The sequence below is a fragment of the Protopterus annectens genome, chromosome 9.part0 (assembly GCF_019279795.1).
Source record: "Protopterus annectens isolate FY-2018-M chromosome 9.part0, PAN1.0, whole genome shotgun sequence".
Taxonomy (NCBI): Eukaryota; Metazoa; Chordata; order Ceratodontiformes; family Protopteridae; genus Protopterus; species Protopterus annectens.
In genome coordinates this window covers 787180376-787202276 of record NC_056743.1, presented here as the reverse complement: position 1 = coordinate 787202276, position 21901 = coordinate 787180376, and the positions used below count along the sequence as shown (strand labels likewise).

The window sequence follows — 21901 nt, the reverse complement described above, 5'->3', positions numbered from 1 at the left end:
TTAGAGGGGCCTTGCCCTCGCGTGTGAGTGAATTTAGTGTGAGTCTTGTTGTAGTGTTAGTTGGTCAAGTATCCAGTTTCTACTAGAGGGGTCTTGTCCTTATTTTCTTCACAAAAACTTTTGGAAAAAGTTTCTCTCTTGTGGTAGTGTTTGGCTGTCAGTATGTCGAAAGGGCACAGACCATCTGGGTTCAAGAAATGCTCTAAATGCAGCTACAAAATGTCCATAACGGACGATCACTCGTGTGTATTGTTTAGGCCCTAAACATCTTCAGGAGTCATGCAGCGTTTGTCACGCTTTTTCCTCCCGAGTCCTCCAAGAGAGGAAAAACACATTAATTTTAAAAGGGCTTATTACACCTTCTTTTGAGGAGGCTTTGTCTTCTTCCTCCACCTTCGAAGAAAAAGAAATCGTCTGCTCCGACCAGCCCGTTGGAACTGGCCACAAAGAAATCTTGGCAGGCTTCTCCATCGGCTCCACGGACTTCAGAGCCGAGGGCGGAACGGTCTGCCTCGATGCCTCCAGCCTTGACTCCTCTGGCTTCGGAGCAGACGGCTAGAGCTTAGAGGCGGGTCACCTTCATCGGCTCCTCTGCCTTCGGAGCCGATGAGTCACCCGCTCAGACTCTTCCCCTTCGGCGCCGAAGTCCTCTTCGGCTCAGAGGGAAATTGCATTGGTTGTGGAGTCTCCCTCTGCACCGATATTTATCGACGATTCTAAGCCGGTCCCCCAGTCCTTTGGAGCCGGTGGAGAAGTCGACTCGAACTCGTTCGATCTCTTCTCTGTCTTCGAGGATGTCTTCGGACATCGACAGGGTACTTCAAAGGCTGTTTCAGTCTCCTGTCTCTCAAAAGTTGGTTTCGGCTCCAGCCCAGTCTACTCCGGAGCCGATTGCCCACCCTGTTATTGTAGTTCCTCCTCCAACAGCCTCGGCACCGTTGGAGCCGGTGCTGGCGGAGCCGATGGAGGGTTTCGGGTCGGCTCCGACCCTTACTCTAACCCCGACCTTCGGATCTGAGTTCGGTACTCGGACCTCCTCAGTCGGCCCCGGGGGGTGACTCTTTGGAACCGATGTTTTCGGTTCCAAGCCTCCCTCTCGGTGCGTCTGCTGCGGGAGTGCCGTCTACTGTTGTGGCCTTGGGGGTCGGACCTTCCCAGGACTCTGGGGGTCTGGCCTTCAGGGCCATGAGGAGTGCTTTGGCCAAATCTTCTTTGGCTACCTCCACAGTCTCTCCGGCACCTTCCCTTGGCACGGAGACTGCCTCCTTTGTTGTCCCCCTGTCTCAAGACAGCGGAACCCTGGGGCCTGAGGTCACCCCCATCGGGAGTTCCCCCCTTCCTGGAGGTCCTTCCGAGGTGTCTTCTGAGGAACCTCCAAGGAAGAGAGTGCAAGAAGCACGTCTACTCCCCTGACGAGTCTCTCACCTCTGACACTGACCTCTATGATGCGGAGGGGTCCCCCAAGTCGTCCTCGGATGATGTCTCCTTTGCGGACATCTTAGAAATCCTGAAGCAACGAGGCGACTGGCAGTCCAATCCCCCTTCTGCTGAGGAGTCTGTATTCCTCTGAGCCTTCGGGGCTCAGCCCTCCGCCTCCTGGGTGTCTCCGCCCTTCAATGAGCTTCTAGATTTGATCTCTCTAAGGGCGTGGGAGCACCCGGATTCTGTGGAACCGGTGCCAGCTCGCCCCAATAAATTTCTTTCAGCCCCCCGAAAAGGAATTTCTCTCCAAAGGTGTGGCTGTAGATGCCCGGTTGGTGTCATCTGCTACCCAGCAAGATGTGGCAGAGGCGTCTACGTCCATCCATCCTCCTAATAGTCCAGGAGCATGGATCGGTACGGGAAGCGGGCCCTTACTTCAGCAGCCTTTACTTTAAGGTCTCTGAATTATTTGACTCACTTCACCAGACTTCAGAGGGATCTGGTCAAGGAACTTACAGATACCCTCTCTGGTAACCTACCTGAGCAGTTGGCCCAGACGGTTAGCTCTCAGCTGGCTACCTTATCGAACTCGTCCATGAGGCTCATTTCGTATGCAGCCGAGGGGGCGAGTAGAGCGGCGGGAACAGGTGTTGCTCTACAGAGACCAGCCTGGCTCCGCCTGAGTCACTTTGCGGAAGCCTTCGAGTCTTCCTTTGCCGACGCTCCCTTCGATGGGTCCTCTGTTTGGACCCAAGGTAAAGGACACCTTGACCCGCTGTGAACAAGAGGGTAAGACCTTGACTGCTGTAGGGGCACTGTTTTCCACTCCCTTCAGGCCTTATCCCAAGGCTAGAAGTGGGGGGGAAAATGTGGTTCCGTAAATCTCAAAAGGCTTACTCCTTACAGCAGGGCTATCCCCCTTCTAGAGGCAGAGGAGGGGGAAATTTTTCAGGAAGACGTCGTCCCAGAGGCGGCGGAGGCCCCCGCAACACTGGAGACCGAGAGTCCTTTCGTGGCTCTTCAGCCTTCCAGCATCCCTGAAGGATTGCCCGACTGTGCAGCTCCGGAGCCAGTCGGTCGTTTTTCGAAGCACCTAAAGGCCTGGGAGGGTATCACTCAGGACCGATGGGTGCTCCGAATCATCGCCGGAGGTTACACCATCCCCTTTTCTCAACCCTCCCCACCATCCCGGAAAATCCCGGACCCACCACCCAGTCAACGGGATCTCGCAGCCATCGAAATCTCAAAGCTGCTTCAAAAAGGAGTCATCCAACCGGTCCCCGAAGGCCAGACCGGATTAGGGACTTACTCAAGATTCTTTTTGGTGCCAAAAAAGACCGGGGATTTGAGGCCCATTTTGGATCTCAGCAAACTAAACCGATCTGTCAAGAAGTCCAAGTTCCGGATGGTCACCTTACAATCCATTCTCCCGCTGTTGGAGAAGGGTGTTTGGATGTGCTCCATAGATCTCAAGGACACCTATTATCACATCCTGATAGATCAGGTGTCCAGGAGACACTTGCGCTTCAGCCTGGGAGACGGTCATTTCCAGTTCCGTGCACTGCCCTTTGGTCTCACCACAGCCCCCAGGGTGTTCACCAAATGTTTGGCGGTGGTGACTGCTCATCTGAGAAGTCTAGGATTCCAGGTGTTTCCATACCTAGACGACTGGCTTTTAACTGCCACCTCCAGGCGTCTACTCTTGCAAAACCTAGCAGCCACTATATCTCTAGGCAACTCCCTAGGAATCACCTTCATTTGGGCAAAGTCTGTGTTGCTGCCATCTCAGCGCATACGGTTTATCGGAGTAGATAGACTCAAAGCAAATGCGGGTCGATCTTCCTTCGGAGAGGATAGAAACATTACAGTTTCAAGTTCGAGCCTTGCTCCTCAAACGCAGAGCCCCAGCCAGGATGGTCCTACAACTGTTAGGTTCCATGTCGGCCACCGTTTCCTAGTCCCCTTGGCAAGGTTACATATGAGGATTCTCCAGTGGCTCCTGTCAGTCCAGTGGTCTTATCAGGATCTCCCTCAGTCACCTCATTCTGATCAGAGATGTGCAAACAGGACCTTCGTTGGTGGCTTCTTTCCTCCAATCTGGATCAGGGGCGACCCTTCGTTCCACCACCTCCAGTGGCCACATTGACTATGGACGCCTCCCAGACGGGGTGGGGGGGACATTACCTGGGCAGGTCAGTCCAAGGCAAGTGGCACTCAGATGAGTCTCCTCCACATCAACATACTGGAAATGAGGGCGGTGCTTCTATCACTGCAAGCACTACAGTTACCTCCCCCAGGGCATGATTGCCATTCAGTCCGACAACATGTCAGTAGTCTGGTACCTGAACAAGCAAGGAGGATCCAGATCCTACCCCCTTTGCAGAGAGGCCATGAAGGTATGGGATTGGGCGATTGCAACCAAACGTTCTTTGGTAGCAACACACATTCCAGGGAGATCCAATGTGATAACCGACAGACTGAGCAGAACTGTGTTCTCCCCTCAAGTGGTCTCTGAACGACAGAGTGGCAACTCAGATTTTCAGAAGATGGGGAACTCCTTGTTGCGACCTATTCGCAACCCCTCTCAATACGAAATGCCAACAGTTCTTCTCTCACCCCAGTTCCGGGGGAGATTTCCAAGGACGCCCTAGTCCAAGCTTGGCCCACCGGCCTGCTATACGCCTTTCCACCGGTTCCCCTTCTTCCCAAGGTGATCCAGAAGGCGATTCGCTTGGAGAGCAAGATGATTTTAATTGCCCCATACTGGCCTCGTCAAGTCTGATTTCCCTTTCTTCGGAAATATGCACTGGACGGTCCATGGTTCTTGGACCAAGTTTTGGACCTCTTGACCCATCAGTCAGGACTGCATCACCAGTCCCTCCACTCGAAGCTAACAGCCTGGCTCCTCTTCCGGATCCAAAGCATGGTTCCGGACTAAGGTCGGAAGTCATACATATCTTGTCCTCTGCCCACAAGAATTCTAAGAAAATGTATAACAGCAAATGGAAGAGATTTGCTTTTTGAGCCCAACTCTGGGGATTAGATCCCATAACTGTCCCGGTATCAGAAGTTCTTAGCTTCTCTGTTCAGTCAAGGTTCTTCGGTCTCTACCATTAAGGTTCAATTGACAGCTATTTCCAATTTTCATGAGAGCATAGAACCACCTTTGAGCAACAAGTTGTGTAAAGCCTTCATGAAAGGTGCTGGGCTGCTTCGGCCCCCGATATCTCATCCCGCTCCACCGTGGGACCTTAATGTTGTGTTAGGTGCTTTGACCTCTTCCCCCTTCGAACCGGCAGCAACTTGTGACTTGAAATTTCTTTCTTGGAAGACTGCTTTCTTAGTTGCAATTACATCAGCCAGAAGAGTTTCGGAACTTCAAGCCCTATGTGTCAAACCACCATACCTGGTTTTTCACAAGGATAGAGTATCCCTCAGACCAAATCCATCCTTGTTCCCAAGGTTTGTTCTAGTTTGTCTGCAACAGTCATTGGAACTTCCAGTTTTCTTCCCAAAGTACTCTGAGCGGAATACATCTTTCACACCTTAGATGTTCATAGGCAATTGCACTTCTATTTGGATAGGACGCACCAAACACGGAAAACAGATCAGTTTGTGTCCTTTTCGGACAAATTGGGCAAAGCCGTCACGAAAGTCACTATTGCCAAGTGGATCAGACTGTCAGTCATACTTCATTAATAAAGAGCTTACATCTACTGTGAAAGCTCATTCTACCAGGGCTATGGCTACTTCGGCAGCTTTTCATTCTAAGCTTGCCATTAGTGACATTTGTGCTGCGGCTACGTGGTCTTCTCCTCACACCTTCATTTCTCATTACAAATTGGACGTGGCATCTCTGGGGCGAGCTTCCTTCGGTTCCACAGTTCTCAGGAGTGTTTTCCAGTGAGCCACCCAGGAATCAGGTGCTAGGGACGCTGTCCCATCAGTACAGAATGTAGGCGAGATAGGATCACATAACATCTTTTAGTTATGTACTTACCATAACTTTAGATGTTTGGGATCCATCTCGCCTACATTCCTAATAACCCACCCACCTTCCCCCTGCCTTGGAGATCAGAAGAGACCGGACGGTTCGAGTTCAGCAGTTTCATCTTGAAACACCTGCAATGTTATATCAACAGTCTATGTGTGTGCATGTGTGCGGACAAACAAGATCTGGGGAAGCAGTGGTGGTGGTGCATCCTGGGATGTAGGATAACTCTGCCAATAAGAGACTTCGTTCTATAGTATAGCGTGCAGAGTCGGAGCCGAGGATCGGCTCCAAACCCATCAGTACAGAATGTAGGCGAGATGGATCCCAAACATCTAAAGTTATGGTAAGTACATAACTAAAAGTTTATGCCCAAGGTGGTTTCAAGTGTGTATCTAAACCAAAACCATTCACTTGCCTACTTTTTATCCAAAACCACAGAATAAAGGGGAAAGACTACTGCATTCATTGGACATTCACAGGCAGTTACGCGTCTACTTGGACAAAACCAAAGCTTTCAGAAAATCTGAGCAATTATTGGTAGCATATGCTGCAGCAGCACAGGGAAAAGCTATTTCAAAACGGACCATTTCCAAATGGATAGGACACTGCATATGTTTCTGCTATACGCACCATGGAAAACCTGTGCCTAACAGCATTAGATCTCACTCCACCAGGGCAACAGCCACTTCAACTGCTTACCTCAGAGGAGTACCTATCAAGGATATTTTGGAAGCAGCAGCATGGAGTTCTGTGCATACCTTCATGCATTACCATCTGCCTCTGTACTCTAAATCCAGAGCTGGCTTCGCCTCTGCAGTGCTGCAGGGCCTTATAGCCACCCCTAATGCTTTATAGAACCAACCACCCTACCTCAGCTTTGGGATTCTACCCAAGTGTAATGACTGCAGCAGTGTCGCACGGTGAACATAGTACAGTTTTGTACCTGCCATAAATGTAGAGTGTAGACACTGCTGCAGTCCAGGTTACCCTCCCTCCTTTCCCTCTTACTGGCTAGAACGTACCTAATTCCTCTACTTTTTACTACCTATGGGGAGTATTTGCTGGTAGCTGATAGCTGAAAGTATGTTTGCATTTCTTATGTATGTTTTATTAGCAATTTGAATTTCCTACTTATTTGGGGGCACCTGACATCTGGGGCAAGAAAAACTGAAGAACATGGCGTCGGCTGCATCTTGTATACCCCTGTCGCACTGACGTCAGGGAGGAGGTGACCGCAACCGACACCGGACCAAGACTTTGCAACTCAGGCCGGCTGGGGAAACCGCCTGACGGCAGGATAACCCAAGTGTAATGACTGCAGCAGTGTCTACACTCCATCTACATTTATGGTAGGTACAAAACTGTACTTTCCTAGCTTCTACAGCAGGATACTAGACCCCCAGGCACTGGCAACAGATGGCTTTTCAGTATCATGGATGGGGAAATTTGTGTGCATTCCCCCTTCCTATTGATTTAGAAGGTCCTGCTGGAAATCCAGCACGACATGCCAAATATCTTGCTGGTGACTCCTTGCTAGTCACGACTGTGCTGGATGTCCTTCAAGAATGCAACTGCAGTCATAACATATGGGGTTGTCCTGCTTCAGGCAGCCCTCGGTCGGCTGAATTCCAAAGTCTGGGTCCGGCGTCGGCTGGTGTCGCCTCCTCTCCGTCACAACGGCTGGAGTATATAAAGGCATCGGCCGACGCCATCTTCAGTCTTTCTTGCCGCGCGGTGCCCGAAGCAGAAGCAGTTCGCAAGTGCCGGTCGGTCAGCTCCTGTGTTTTCAGTACCGAAGTCATCTAAAAGCTAAGTACCCCGTTGGGGAACATTTATTCTTGCCTCAGCCGATGTCGGAACAAATTGAGAAAGTTGTTTGTCTTGTGGTAAACAAATACCTCATAAGGACTTCCATTCTCTCTGCCTTCCTTGCCTGGGCCCAGACCACGACGTCTCTGCCTGTGCTTGCTTTAATAAGCGCACTCAGGCACCGGGCAGAATTCACCAAGGACTTTTTCGGTGAATCTTTTGCGTACATCATGCCGTTGGATCTGCTGACAACCCAATCTGCTAAAAAACGCAAGGACCGGGGCTGACATCCTCGGCCCGCGTCCTCTACCGATGCTACTCCTAAATCCTCTGCTAGCGCTCCGGTCCCCTCGGAAGTGGTAAATCAACCGCTCCAGGCCGACACAGCGTTAACACGACCTTCGGTCTCTGAGATCTCTCCGGTGCCGGTTGTTGATTTTCTGCCGGAAACCGAAGTTCTGGATCTACCCAACACCATTCTTGTGGACAAGGTTAACGCCTGCACGTGGGGCTGCTAGGCCTCCTGTCTCAATGTCCAAGGCCTTTGCACGTGCTAAGGCCTCCAGTCAGGCCAAGGCCCATCCTAAACCTGCCCAGGCCCCTTCATCTGGTAAGCAGATCATGTCTGTGGCTGCAGATCTTCTTTCCCTTATCAGGGGGTCTCAGCCTCATCCAGACAGGGGTTCTCAGCCACCTGCAGAAAAAAGGCCTAGAACTGAGCAGGCGGACGACCTCTCCTCGGATGAAGCCTCTGGGGATTCTGAGCATTGATACCCAAGAACCCTTCCAGGCATACGAGGACTCTGATGCTGAGGAATCAATTCCCTCTGCCTCCCCTCAAGAGGATTTCTCATTTGGCGAAGTCCGGCATTCCATGAGGGAACATTTTCAATGGCAGGGTCAGGAGTTCTCTGACTCGAGGAAAAGGCTTCGTACTTTCCTCAAGCTTCCCCAGCACAGACCTTTGGCTATCCCTCCAGTTATGGATGTTTTGGATGATGTTTTCTCTGACTCCAGTGCCAACCCTGATTCTCTTCCTCCTGCTCCGGTCAAGCCATACAGATATAGGGTCCCTGACACTCACAAGCACCTTTTTAAGGCTCACTCTGTGGATCTAGAAACTATTTCACAGGGCCCCAAGGGAGTGGCTTCCTCCTCTGCCAAAAACCCACTGCCAGCTGACAGAAGCAAGGTCCCTGGAGAGATGGGGTAAAAAAAAGTATATACCTCTACTACCCTAGCTATGAGGTCTCAACTGCCTTTTTCACATGTTTCATTACCAAGATTTTCTCCTGGATGATTTACAGAAAGTTGGCCTCTCCTGAGCCTATTGATAAAAAGGCACTGCAGGATCATATTCATAACACTCAGCAGGTTAATAACCATTTTCTGCGGTGTGGTTATGATGCACTTGAAGCTTCATGTAGGGCAGCTGTGATACGTAGACATGCTTGGTTGAAGGATCAGTCTTTGCCTGACCATGTTAAAGTAAAGTTACTGGATGCACCTTTGGAAAAACAAAAGCTTTTTGGTGCTACTGCACAAGATGTATTGAAATCCATAGAGGAAAAACCAGTCGGTACAGACGGTCAAGGATTTCCTTCAGGTCCAGCCACCCAGATTCAGCAGAAACTGGCCCTCCAAGAATTGGTCCTTCCCCCGGCTCTGACAAGTCTCAAAGGTGAAAGCAGACGTGCCCGGGGTAGAGGGCAATACCGAGGATCTTACAGGGGCCGCCAATGGCATCCTCCAAATCAAAGAAGTGGTGCAGAGAGTTCAGCTGCACCACAAGGACAATCACAATGACTTGACTTTCGTACCGCCTACAAAGGTTCAAAGAAGCACCTTTGGGCGGAAAACTAGCCTTATTCTCACAAAACTGGCATATCTTAACCAAGGACAATTGGAGTCTGGATTTGTTAGACAAAGGTTACAGATTCCACTTCCACACATTACCAATAAAACAAGGCATGCCAAACCTGCCACATCAAAGGGCAGAGGCACTCACTCAAGTTTCCAAGCTATTAAGTATAAAAGCAATAGAAAGGGTACCTCCTCAGGAGCAAGGCCAGGGATTTTATTCAAGACTGTTCCTTGTTCCAAGAAAAGAAAACAAATGGAGACCCATACTGGACTTGTCAACTCTAAACACTTTTCTCATTGTGCCAAAGTTCAAAATGCTGACGTTGCAGCAACTTCTTCCCATGTTGGGGAAGGGGTCTTGGCTGGTCACTCTGGACCTCAAGGAGGCATACCTGCATGTCCCAATCAGACAAAGCTGCAGAAGATACCTCAGATTTCCTGCAGGGACAGAGCATTATCAATTCTCAGCATTGCCGTTTGGCTTATCTACTGCGCCCAGAGTGTTCACGAAATGCCTGGCATCAGTAGTGGCACACTGCAGACTGAAGGGGATTCAAATATACCCCTACTTGGACGACTGCCTCATACAAGCAGACAAACCTTAAAAGGGAATTTGGAATATGTCATGCATCTACTGCAGGCCTTGGGATACACAGTCAACATTCAGAAGTCAAACTTACTACCATCCCAACAAATTATATTCCTAGGAGCCAACCTGGACATGGAAAACCAAATGGCCTACCTCAGAGGAAAAACAGCAGCATTTACCAGAGTACTTCAAAGGCCTAGCAAAGCTTTCCCAGCAGACTGCAAGGAAAATCCTGCAGGCCCTGGGTTTCATGGCATCTTGTATCCTTCTGATACCTTTGGCAAGACTTCATATGAGAGAGCTGCAATGGCATTTAAAAAAAACTTATGGTCTCAACACAACAGCCTAGAGGACATAATCCCACTTATTCCATGTCTGCAAGAGGAATTCCTATGGTGGGCTCAAGCCAGTCAACTAAACGAGGGCATGTCTTTCAACAGACCTCAAGCAAACCAAATGATAACAGACGCCTCAGACCATGTATGGGGGGCGCACATGGAGGGCAGATGCATTCAAGGTCTTTGGACGCCAAAGGAAAGACATCTGCACATAAACCAAAAGGAGATGTTGGCAGTGATTCATGCCATCGAGATTTTCGAAAAATCACTAAAACAGGGACATCTGCTAATAAGGACAGAACACCACTGTCATGTGGTATATAAGCAGGGAGGCACTCATTCTTATCCCCTCTGCAGACTGACAATGCTTCTCTGGGAAAAATCCCTGAGCCTGAAGATGCATTTACAATCCCAGTTTGTACCAGGCAAGGACCAATGTACTGGCGGACAATCTGAGCAGAAATTTCATGGATCCACACGAATGGATGCTGCACCCTCACATTTTCTCTCAACTGGCAAGGACATGGGGAAGACCGGATGTAGATCTTTTTGCTTCCCACTTAAATCACCTGGAAAAGTTCTGCACAAGGACTTACCACCCTCTAGCTTGGAAAACGGATGCTCTCTCCTTCAGCTGGAATTCTCTAAAAATTTATGCATTCCCTCCCCTGCCTCTGCTGACCAAGGTGATACTGAAGATCAAAGCAGAACCAACAGGCATCTTGATGGCTCCAGACTGGCCAAGGCAACACTGGTACCCATTGCTATTGACCATAACTCGGACCAAACCATGGCCTTTGACCCTATGGCCCCTGCTCCTAACTCAACACAATTACAGGACTGTACATCAAGACCTGAAAACATTGCATCTGACAGCCTGGAGGCTACCATGACTTCAACACCTAACTCTCTTTCCAAATCTGTTCAAGAGATCTTGCTGGAAGCACGCAGACCTTCCACCAGAAAAAACAATTCAGCCAAGTGGAAGAGATTCAGTATCTGGAATGCCAACAGGGGTCAGGACACAGCATTACTGAGTATACCTCGGATATTAGAATACTTGGCAGAACTATTTCATACTGGACTCTCATACTAAATAAGGATTCATGCCTCAGCAATCTCAGCAAAATACAACTGTGACCCTCCAGTGTTTTCGCATCCTCTGCTAAGACAGTTTCTAAGAGGGATAAAGAACATCAAACCTCCCAGAAAACAGCCAGTACCTGCATGGGACCTCAACTATGTGTTGGAAAAACTAACTTCCTCCATTTGAGCCAGCAGCAACCTCAGAAATGCAATTTCTGTCATGGAAGACTGCCTTATTGGCAGTCACCTCTGCAAGAAGAGTTTCGGAGATACAGGCACTCATGGCAGTGCCCCCTTCCTCATTTTTCATCAAGACGGTCTCTAAGAACCAATCCTACTTTCATGCCAAAAGTAATTTCCAGGGTGTCTCTAAATCAAGCTATTCATCTACCTACATTCTTCCCCAATCCTCAAAATAGGGGGGAAAAACTACTGCATACAACATACACAGACAACTACGCTACTACTTGGACAGAACTAAGGCCACCAGAAAGTCTGACCAGCTGTTTGTAGCTTATGCTGCTGGATTCCAAGGAAAAGCTATCTCCAAGCAAACTATTTCAAAATGGATTGGACATTGCATCAGATTTTGCTATTCTTTCCATGGAAAAAGTGTGCCAGCCAATATTTGGTCACACTCCACCAGAGCTATAGCCACTTCCACCGCTTTCCTAAGAGGAGTGGCAACAAAGGACATTTTAGAGGCTGCCACATGGAGCTCTGTGCATACATTTACCAAGCACTACCACCTGCCCTTATACTCCAGATCCCGAGCAGGCTTTGCTTCGGCAGTCCTGCAGGGGATTTTAGCTACACCATCCTTATCATAGTTCCATCCACCCCCAGCTTGGCTATGGTATTCAACCCATATGTTATGACTGCAGTTGCATTCTTGAAGGACATAGTACAGTTTTGTACCTACCATAAATGTAGATGTCAGATATGCAACTGCAGTCGGATTTTCCCACCCTCCTACCCCTCTGTATTCTTTTTGGGTCCCTACCCCTTTTCCCTTCAGCTGGGGGTATCTCCTATGGTGTATCTCTTTATTACTGCTGTGCATGTTTGGGATTATTTTTATCCATTTACCAAATTTAGCCTTCCTAGGAGGGCACCTGGCATCTGGGGCAAGAAACTGAAGATGGCGTTGGCCGATGCCTTTATACTCCAGCCGTTGTGACGTCTGAGGAGGCGACACCAGCCGACGCCGGACCCAGACTTTGGAATTCGGCCGACCGAGGTCTGCCTGAGGCAGGACAACCCCATATGTTATGACTGCAGTTGCATATCTATCGGACATCTACATTTATGGTGGGTACAAAACTGTACTTTCCCCCTACTCCACTTGTCCAATGGCACACTAAGTCTCCCCTCAGTGGACCTCCTCACACAGCACAAGGGATCACAGATCCACCCACAGTGGCAGTCACTGCACGTCACCCTGTGGTTCTGAATTTGATCCCATTCAGACACTTTTACAACAAGGACATGCTGTGTCCTGCAGGAGACCAGGACATCTGACCATCTTACCTTTTCAAAAGTGGATAAGGTTTTACATATGGTGTCACGACAGTTGGACCCACTAGCAAGTGAGACCCCTCTAGGCCTGTCTTATCTGTGAACTATTGCAGACAGGTCTGGCGTACTCTTCAATTAGAGCTCACTTGTCTGCAATCTCTGCACATCTTCCTCTGGATCCACCCCTAGCATCCACATTCCTTGCCGAATTCTTCCTCTGAGGTACACCACGTAAGACTCCCCCAGGAAACATCCCATCCACCTTGATCTTTGTTCTCCTTTTGAACCAGCAGACAAGGCCTCCCTAAAACTTTGCACATGGTAAACTTTATTAGTGGCCGTTACCTCAGCCAGGAGGGTCTCGGAGCTGCAAGCTCTCATGACTACCACACCCTTCCTGTTTTTCCACATTGACAGTTACTCTTAGAACTAACCCTTCTTTCATGCCCAGGGTGGTGAATGGCCTATCCTTGAACCAGGCCGTATGTCTACTGTTCCTCCTGAGGATTGGGAAAGAATGTAGCTGAGTACTTCATTCCCTAGATGTTCAGGCAGCTCAGGTTTCATCTACACAAAACCAAGTCCATCAGACAATCTGAACTGTTTGCCTTCTCCAGGACTCTAGGGTGGAAGGAGACAGTGACCAAACAGACCATCTGTCTGAATTTCCAAGGTGTCACCTGCTACCACCACCACGGAAAATCCCTGCAAGATGGTGTAAAAGCACACTCCACCGGCACTATGGCCTCTTCAGTTGCTGCCTTTTAGGGGACTAGATGCCCAAGCAGATGCGTTGTCTTCAGTTCACACCTTCACCAAGCATTACAAACCGGACCATATTTTTAGAGCCAGGGTGGTGTTTGCCAGGGCTATCCTTCACTGATTCCTGGAGACTGCTTCCAGACCACCTCCTCATCCACATGTAGAATACTGCAACACTGGAATAGGGCATAGAAGTGTAAAATCTTACCATAACCGTAGATGTCCTCTTCCATGTTGCAGTATTCCCTCCCACCCTTTTAGGTTGCATTTGCCCTTCTGGGTGGGCTCTGCCCTCCTAGGACTGGCTCTGACTGGGGCCTTCATTTGGAGGGCTAGTGTGCAGATGTCACTTTGTTTTTATTGCCACTTTCCCTGAGCCACATCGGACATCCCACGCTCCACTGGGGGGGACAAACTTTGGAATACTAGCTGTACGTGAAGGAAGAGGGGTGTAAACCTGCATATAAAATACTGCAACATCGAAGAGGAACTTTTTCTCAACAGATCCTTTTAGATGTGACATGCTTGAGATTTAGTATGGGGATAACTGCATGGAGAGTTGCTTGTGGCTTAAATCTCTTGTAGTGAGGGCAGCCTTTGAAGTAAATTGGAAGCTCTGTTGCAGAGCTACGTGCTTTAGTAAATGACTGGTGAAAGTACATTGAATGTTCTGGAGACTAATGGAAGAGGTGCAAGGGATTTTGCTGTGCACTATCTTAGTGAGTGGAATTGGGGAATGATTGACGGGAGGGGTTAGGGTCTTTATTTTTCCATCTTCCAAATACTAAAGTTTTGAGAGAATATTTGGTGCCCTCAAGTGTTATGGAACTTTTTTTGATTGTTAGGAGCTGTGAGACATTAAGTCTACTCCACTTAAGCTATTAAGCTACATTGTATGGTAGTACAAGCAACTGTCTTGCTCCCTACCATCACTTTTTCTAAAATTGGAAGTGGATGTTGCATGTGTATTATACCATAGTGGTCCTTATGGATGCCTTTTTTAAGCTTTGACTGAAACTGCATTGGCAGCAGTCCATGGAAAGGTGAGTCTGGGACAGCTTCTGAAACTGTACCACTGCAGAAAGAATGCAGCTCTTGCTGTGATTCTTCTACTGTAAATATTCTAGTCCTGTTTGTCATACTTTGATCTGCTGTTTTTTTCTTAAGATGAGGCCACAAAACTAGTCTGGTTTTAACACAACATTCCTTTACACGTGGGTTGTAGATTATAGCTTCCAATTTAGATATTACCCCCCCCCCCCCCCGTATTGTGGGATTAGTTTTGAGGTTACATTTGTTGCTTCTGTTCAGTGATTAGTGATGACTCAAGTATGTTTTGCATTTCATGTCTGTGTAGATATAGCATGTGTCCTTTGACAATGAAAGCTTACATGGGCAACAAAACCATTAAAGTGCTTATTTTTTTGGAATTTTGTTTTCAGTTATTACAATAATCAAAGGAAAAGTGGAGGAAGTGGAGTTGCCAGTAGAAAAGGTGGATATCATCATCAGTGAGTGGATGGGGTACTGCCTGTTCTATGAATCCATGTTGAATACAGTTGTTTACGCTAGAGACAAGTGGCTGGTGAGTGGCTAGAAAGCTAAGTACTGAACTGTCATTGTTTTAATTTTGTTTTTATGAAGGTCAAACTTTTGAGGTGTTGAGATTTGTCTGGCAGGTTTGTTCCAAATAGGGGATTGAGTTGTATTAAGGTTAACAGTGGATGTTCAGTATTGGGTCATGGCATGTAGCCTAAGCTGTTTAGGTTGTATCCTGCCAACTGGCCAGCTTTTCAAAGCTTAAGGGCATCTTTCATGTACCCTAATTGCCAGAAAGTACCAAAATTTCAGAGCTTGTCACCAGACTGCTTCTGAAAGTTTCATAGCAGCGACTCTTATCTTTCAAGGGTAGGAAATTTTCCTGAACTTTCCACTGCTTCCTTTTTTTTTTCTAGGGAAGGAAGGCACGTGTGTTTGGAGGCGGACTGTGAAATGTGAGCTAGGAACATTTTACTGGACTATTACTTGGTGGGAGGGGCAGGTTACTTGTGAATGTCTGTGTAAACACACTTTACTGTTTCTTTAGAAGTTGTAATTGTTGTAGCTCAAGGGCAAGACCTTGTGCTTTTGTGGATCCTGCATTTTCTTGCCTCAGTTTACCACCTTTACAAATGCTGCAGACTCTTCACATTCTTCAGTCTTCAAGGATTCTTTCCTAGTGGAACCAAATGAGCTTTTTGGATATTTTCCGCTTTCTAAAAGTCAGTTGGGATTTTTTGCACTTCAGGCTATTTTCTCCTGTGCTCAGCAGCCAACGAGAGAGACTGCAAGTATGGTCTTTGTTACTCCGATTAATTGTATGTTCTCTGAGGGTAGGGGAGAACCACTTCATCTGGGGGGGGGGGGGTGGCAGGCACCAGGTGAAGATCTTCTGCATAGCTAAAAAGGTTTGCCTGATCCCCTGGAATAGTGGTCCTGCCTTGACCCCACCCCAGGACATTTCCCAGGAAGAGAATGAAAGTAATAGTGCAGCTTCTGTGTCAATTTCTGTGGACCAGGAGGACTTCGTGGAAATTTGTTTTTAATTGGACAATCCTTTACTGTACTTTGGAATCGTGCTGTTTGACACTTTTTTTATTCTCAGCAAGGATTGTTGAATGCTGTGCTTAATTCTTTTCTTTGCACTCTGAAGTTTTCTTATTTTTGAGGAAATTGTTGCTTCACATTTCCCTCCAGAAGGCTGACTTCATGGAAAGAATTGGAGGGGGGGTGTTCAATTCCTGTTTCCCAGCAAAAGTATTAAGATTTTTTAGTTTGGTATTCCACAGCTTACAGCTGTCTCCCTGATTATCTTCGTGTTTCACTGTTGTAGTCATCACACTTGGGTTATCCTGCTAGGGGTAGCCCTCAGCCAGCCCGAATACCAGAGACTTAGTATTTCTGCTTCTGTTGCTGTCACTCCAGGACTGATATCAGGTTGTCAGTGGTATAAGAGCAGGCAGCTGATGCCATTACATCAGTCTTTCTTGCAGAGTAGCCCGAAGCAGTTGGCACTTATGCCAGTCAACTGCTACCATAGTTTTCGTTTCTGAAGTTGAAGTGTTCTAAAGCCGAGTACCCTGTTGGATCTGTCTTCTTGCTCTAACCAATGTCAGTTAACTCTCGCCTGTGGAAAGCAAATGCCCCACTGAGATTTCCATTCTTACTGTCACCTGTTTAGGCCCAGACCATGACATCCCTTGCTGCCAGTTTTCTGGCTTTGTTCAATGCCAAAACTATACGTTGTTGGGCCCTTATCTTGGCCAGTTACTTTCGCTCTCTACCTCCGTTTTTCAAAATGGCTTCGGTAAGCCATCAGACTACCAATCTTCCAAAAAAAATGTAAGGATAAAGACAGGTCACACAGTTCCAAAACTGCCGACGCTTCCATTAAGCTAGTCGCCAGTACTCTGTGAGGTGCTTTCACACAGCCTGTGATGCCCGCTTCTGTAGGTTCTCAGGCCGCTACAGAGACCTGTTAGGAGTCTGGTATGCCACAAGACTCTTGACTACGGAACCTGCGGATGTGTCTACATTGGATGGGTCCAGAGCCGCTGTGCAGACACCAGCTTCTGAGGAAGCTCTTTGCACTACCGATATTTGAGACAAACCAACTTTAGCATCTTCAGTTCTTTCTAAAACTACCGAGTTTCTAAAGCCCACAGTACGAACTACATCTAAAAAAAACTACCCAATCTCAAGTGCCTGCTTCCTTGTCTCCATCTCAGATGCTTAAAATGGCTGAAGAAGTTATGCTGATTAGGGGAAGCCAGCCTGCCCCTACTTAAGAGACTTGTCCCCAGCAGCTTTATCTGACCAGGAGTTTGAGGTTTCTGATTATGAAGACATGCCTTTATCCACTTGTGCAGATTCAGATGCAGAGGAACCATTCCTTCCTCTCCTCCAGAGGACTTTTCTTTTGGTGAAACCCTACATACCTTGAGAGCATTTCCATTGGGAATGTCAGGATTATCCTTGGTCCAGAAAGACTTGGGGAATTTTTAGATTTACCACAGCACAGACCCTTGGGCTATTCCTCCTGTTCTGGATGTTGTGGATGTTTGTTTTTATGGAATCCAGTCTAACTCCTGATACTCCTCCTGCTCCCAGGAAACCTGACTGGTACTAAAGATTCCCTGACTCATTTCTTTTCAAAAATTCTACTGCTGACAGAGGTAATCTCCCAAGGACGTAAAGGAATAAAACCAACCACAGCTAAGAATCCCACGTCTTTGGACAGGGATTCCTGAGCTTTAGACAGATGGGGTAAATTATACACCTCTACAACTCTTGCCATTAGAGCATTAAGTTCAGTTCCACATGCTGAAATACCAGCAACATATGGAACTTGTCTAACTTTCCCGATTTGTGCAGAAAAAAGAATTACAAGAGCTTGTGCATTCTGCAAGCCAAGTTATTAAGCCTACCCTGCAATGTGGGTTTGATGTCCTAGAAGCATCCTGCAGGGCAGCAGTCAAGGTTTTGCACTCGGAAGGCATGCTTGGCTTAAGGAAACAGTCCTTGCCAGACTGTCAAATCAAAATTATTGGACGCACCACTGAACAAAGTCAGTCTGGCACCAAAGCAGAAGAGGTTCTAAAAGGAATGGAAGAAAAAGCTAAGTCTATGCAAGACTTTTTGGAAGTCCAGCCTCCAAGATTCAGTAGGTATTGCCCCTCAAAACATTGGTCCTTTCCAGCCCCCTCAAGGCCACCTCAGACTAGACCTAGTGGAAGCAGACCCCCCAGACAGCAATCTTTGGGGGATGCAGAGATCTAAGCAATGGAGTACCTCTACTTCTAAAACAAGAAATGCTAAGCCACCCCCTTATGGAAAAAAATCAGAATGACCAACTCCACCTCTTGCCTCTGCCCACCTACTTGTGCCCCTAGGAGGAAAACTTTCATCCCATGCAGAAACTGGGCCTCCACCACCAGTGATTGATGGGTCCTCAGTGTCCCAGGGGTACAAATTTTATTTCCACCTTGCCAACCCCAGAAGGGGTTCCCAGATCTTCCTCCAAACCATTGGGCAGAGGCACAAAACCAAGTTCATTCCCTGCTCTCCATGAGGGCAATTTAGCCTGTTCCTGCAGACCAGATAGGCCAAGGTTTCTAAAACTTTTCCTGGTGCCCAGTCCTAGATCTATCTGTTCTAAGCACCTTCCTGTGGTGGTACCACAATTCAAAATGCTTACCTTCCAGCAGTGTCTTCCTATGCTATCAGAAGATGCCTGGTTAGCCACTCGACCAAAGCGGCTTATCTGCACATCCCAATCAGACTCCTGTAGGAAATCTGTTTCAGGGCAGGATCTATGCATCAGTTCTCTGCACTTTCCTTTGGCTTATGCACTGCTCCCAGAGTTTTCTCAAAATACATGGCTCCAGCCATTTCTTTTTGCAGACAAATATTCAGATTTACCTCCTACTTGGCAGACTGCCTTATTCAGGCAGTCAGGAAAAACTGTTATACCTGACATTTGTAAAAGCCCTACTGATCTCACTGGGGTACACCTAAAAACGATAAATCCAAACTAGTCCCCAGTCAGAAAATTGTATTCCTGAGTAAGCCTGGACATGGTATCCCAGATAGGCTCCTTTTTCTGGAGTAGGGAATGCTTTCTGATAGGCTACTTCTCTCAACTGGCCACCAAAACCCAGTTACCTGCAAGGAAAATCCTGCAAGCTCTAGGGTTCATGGCCTCCTGCATTCTACTAATTCCATATGCCAGACTGCATATGAGGAAATTTCAGTGAAACTTTAAGCCTTTCTGTCAACATTCGCAGGACTTGGAAACTTATACCTAATTATCTTTGCCTAAGGAAAGATGTTCTTTGGTGGGCAGCAGCATGCAGCAACAAGGGACTTTGCTTTTCACAACCCCACGACGCCCAGACCCTAACCGCAGGCGCATCAGACCATGCCTGGGGTGCGCACCTGGACAGCAGGTGCATTCAGTGCCACTGGAGCCCAAATCAAATTCATCTGCACATCCACCAAAGAGAGGTGCTATAGCTGTTCAGCATGCTCTGACAGCTTTCAGACTCCTACTCTCTCCGGGGCCTCTACTAATAAAAACAGAACACAATGATGTACATCAAGTAGAAGAGCCCACTATGCAGGCTAGCCATGACCCTTTGGCACACTTTTTTTCAGCCATGCAGATTCACCTGCTAGCACAATTCCTGCCAGGTAACCAGAACTGTCAGACAACTTAAGCAGAAATCTCCTAGTCCTACACGAGTGGCAAACCACAACACCTTCAGCCTCAAAACCCAGAAATGGGGGTACCCCGGGTGTGGACCTATTTGCCTCCCACAGCAGCCACCAGCTCGGCAAATTTTGTACCAGGGAACCTCCCAGCAAGGCCTGGTGGAAAGTGGATGCCCTATCCTTCCAATGATTAAACCTCTCTATGAATTTCCCTTTCTACCTCTTACAAGTGTATTACTCAAAATAAGGGAGCAAAGACCAAGGGCAGTCCTAATTGCCCTAGACTGGCCATGCCAACACTGGTACCCCCTATTGCACAGCCAGTCACCATTGCCTCCATGGTACCTCCCTCAGATTCAAAACTTTCCTGACCAGCAGGACAAGTCCTTGCATCCACTATTGCAAACCTTGAGCCTGGCTTACTCCTTGACATTTCCTCCAGTGGCCAGCCTAAGCAAGCAAGTCCTGGACGTACATGAAGCCAGACGACACAGCACTAGAAAATTCTATGCTGACAAGTGGAAAAGGTATTGTTTTGGATCCAGGATAAAGGGAGCTGAACCAGCACAACTGTCCTTTCCCTCTCATCCTGGATTACCTAGCAGACCTGCTTCACGGGGGCCATTCCTTTTCTATTAAAATCCATGCCTCTGCCATTTCTGCTCATTACAGCACAGAGCCACCTAAAAGCCCCGGTGGTGCAGTGGTAGCGTTGCCTCGCAGCAAGAGGTTCTTCTATTCTCGGCTAGAGCGTCTTCTGTGTGGAGTCTGCATGTCCTCCCCGTGGTAGAGTGGCGTTCAAGACATGCATAGAATGGGCATGCCTTCGTTGAAGGTTGGGTGTCGAGCTGGCACCTTGGCACCCATAAAATCTACTGCCAATCATTGGCAGACCAGAGTTCTGCTGTGGCGACCCCTAACTGGGAAAAGCCAAAAGAACAGCACAGAGCCACCTCTATTTTTTCACACCCCCAATCAAAGCAGTTGGAGGGGGCTAGCAATTTAAGGCCACCCAGAAGAGCCCCTACCCCTGCTTTGGGACCTTAACTTTGTGTTTGAGAAGATCACACTTACCTCCCTTTGAGCCTGCAGCTTCAGAGTTAAAATTCCTCTCTTGGAAAACAGCTTTGCTTCTGGCCATTACTTCAACTAAGTGTCTGAGCTGCAAGCACTCATGGCTGCAGGACCCTTCATCATTTTTCATGCTGACAGGGTCTCCCTCAGGACTAACCCAGCTTTCATGCCTGAAGTAGTGTCCATTGTGGCTCTCAATGTATTCATTTGCCCACCTTTTTCCCTACATCTCAAAATAAGGGGGAAAGGATCCTGCACTTTAGATGTGCACAGACTGCTCTGATTCTACCTGAATAGGACTATTTCCTTTAGGAAATCTGACCAGTTACTAGTTAGCTTTGCAGCAGGGGCAAAGGGCAAGGCCTTATCAAGACAAATTTACAAATGGACAGCACACTATCCATTTGTTTAGAAACACCATGGGCTACCATCCCCACAGGGGGTCAGAACACATTCCACTAAGGCAACTGCCTCTCCAGCTTTTCTCAGAGGGGTCCCTACCAGGGACATCTTGGAGGCTGCAACATGGAGTTCTGTTCACACCTTCAAACATTACCACCTGCCTATCTTTTTTTCCAAATCCAGGGCAGGCTTTGCATCCGCAGTCCTGCAAGGGCATTCTAGCCAGCCCCAACTCTTTGACTGCCTCACCTGTTTCTTCAGCTTTGGGAATCAACCCAAGTGTGATGACTGCAACAGTTAGTACACTAACATCTGCATTTATAGTAAATGTACGAAACTGTACTTCCTATCGACTGTCCCTGACAGCTTGCAGCTTACCTGCTGGTCAACCTCCTGCCCTCAAGTCTGATGATCCTAAGGCAGACCTTGCAGTGATCTAAAAACTACTTCTGGACAGATGCATACCAGTTTAATCAGGTAGGCCCACTGGAATACAGTACCTTTACAGGGGCAACCTGGGAGCGATGTCAGAGTTGCTGAAGGTTGCACAGAAGGCAAATGTGGGCTGAGGGAATTTGTACCACAGGAATTATAGCTCAGTTTGTACCAAATGTCTGTACCACAGGAATTGCAGCTCAGTTTGTACCAACTGCCAGACCAATTGTCACTGGCATTGCTACTAGAAATTCTGAATGTCAGCTGGTAGGCTCCCATGTTTTTGCTTTTCTCTTGCTAACACAAACTTAACATTGCCCTTTTGAAGAGAAGAATTGCTTGAATGCCTCTGCTTTT

General features: G+C 47.8%; 1 protein-coding gene across 2 annotated transcripts in view; it reads left to right on the top strand.

The window, feature by feature from the left end:
• PRMT1 (protein arginine methyltransferase 1) overlaps positions 1 to 21901 on the top strand; it is a 669379-nt gene that overhangs the window by 202778 nt on the left and 444700 nt on the right. For both annotated transcript variants that reach the window (XM_044083416.1, XM_044083415.1), the window contains exon 5: positions 14824 to 14966. In XM_044083416.1, the coding sequence (XP_043939351.1) occupies positions 14824 to 14966 (143 nt within the window). The remainder of the gene's footprint in view (positions 1 to 14823; positions 14967 to 21901) is intronic.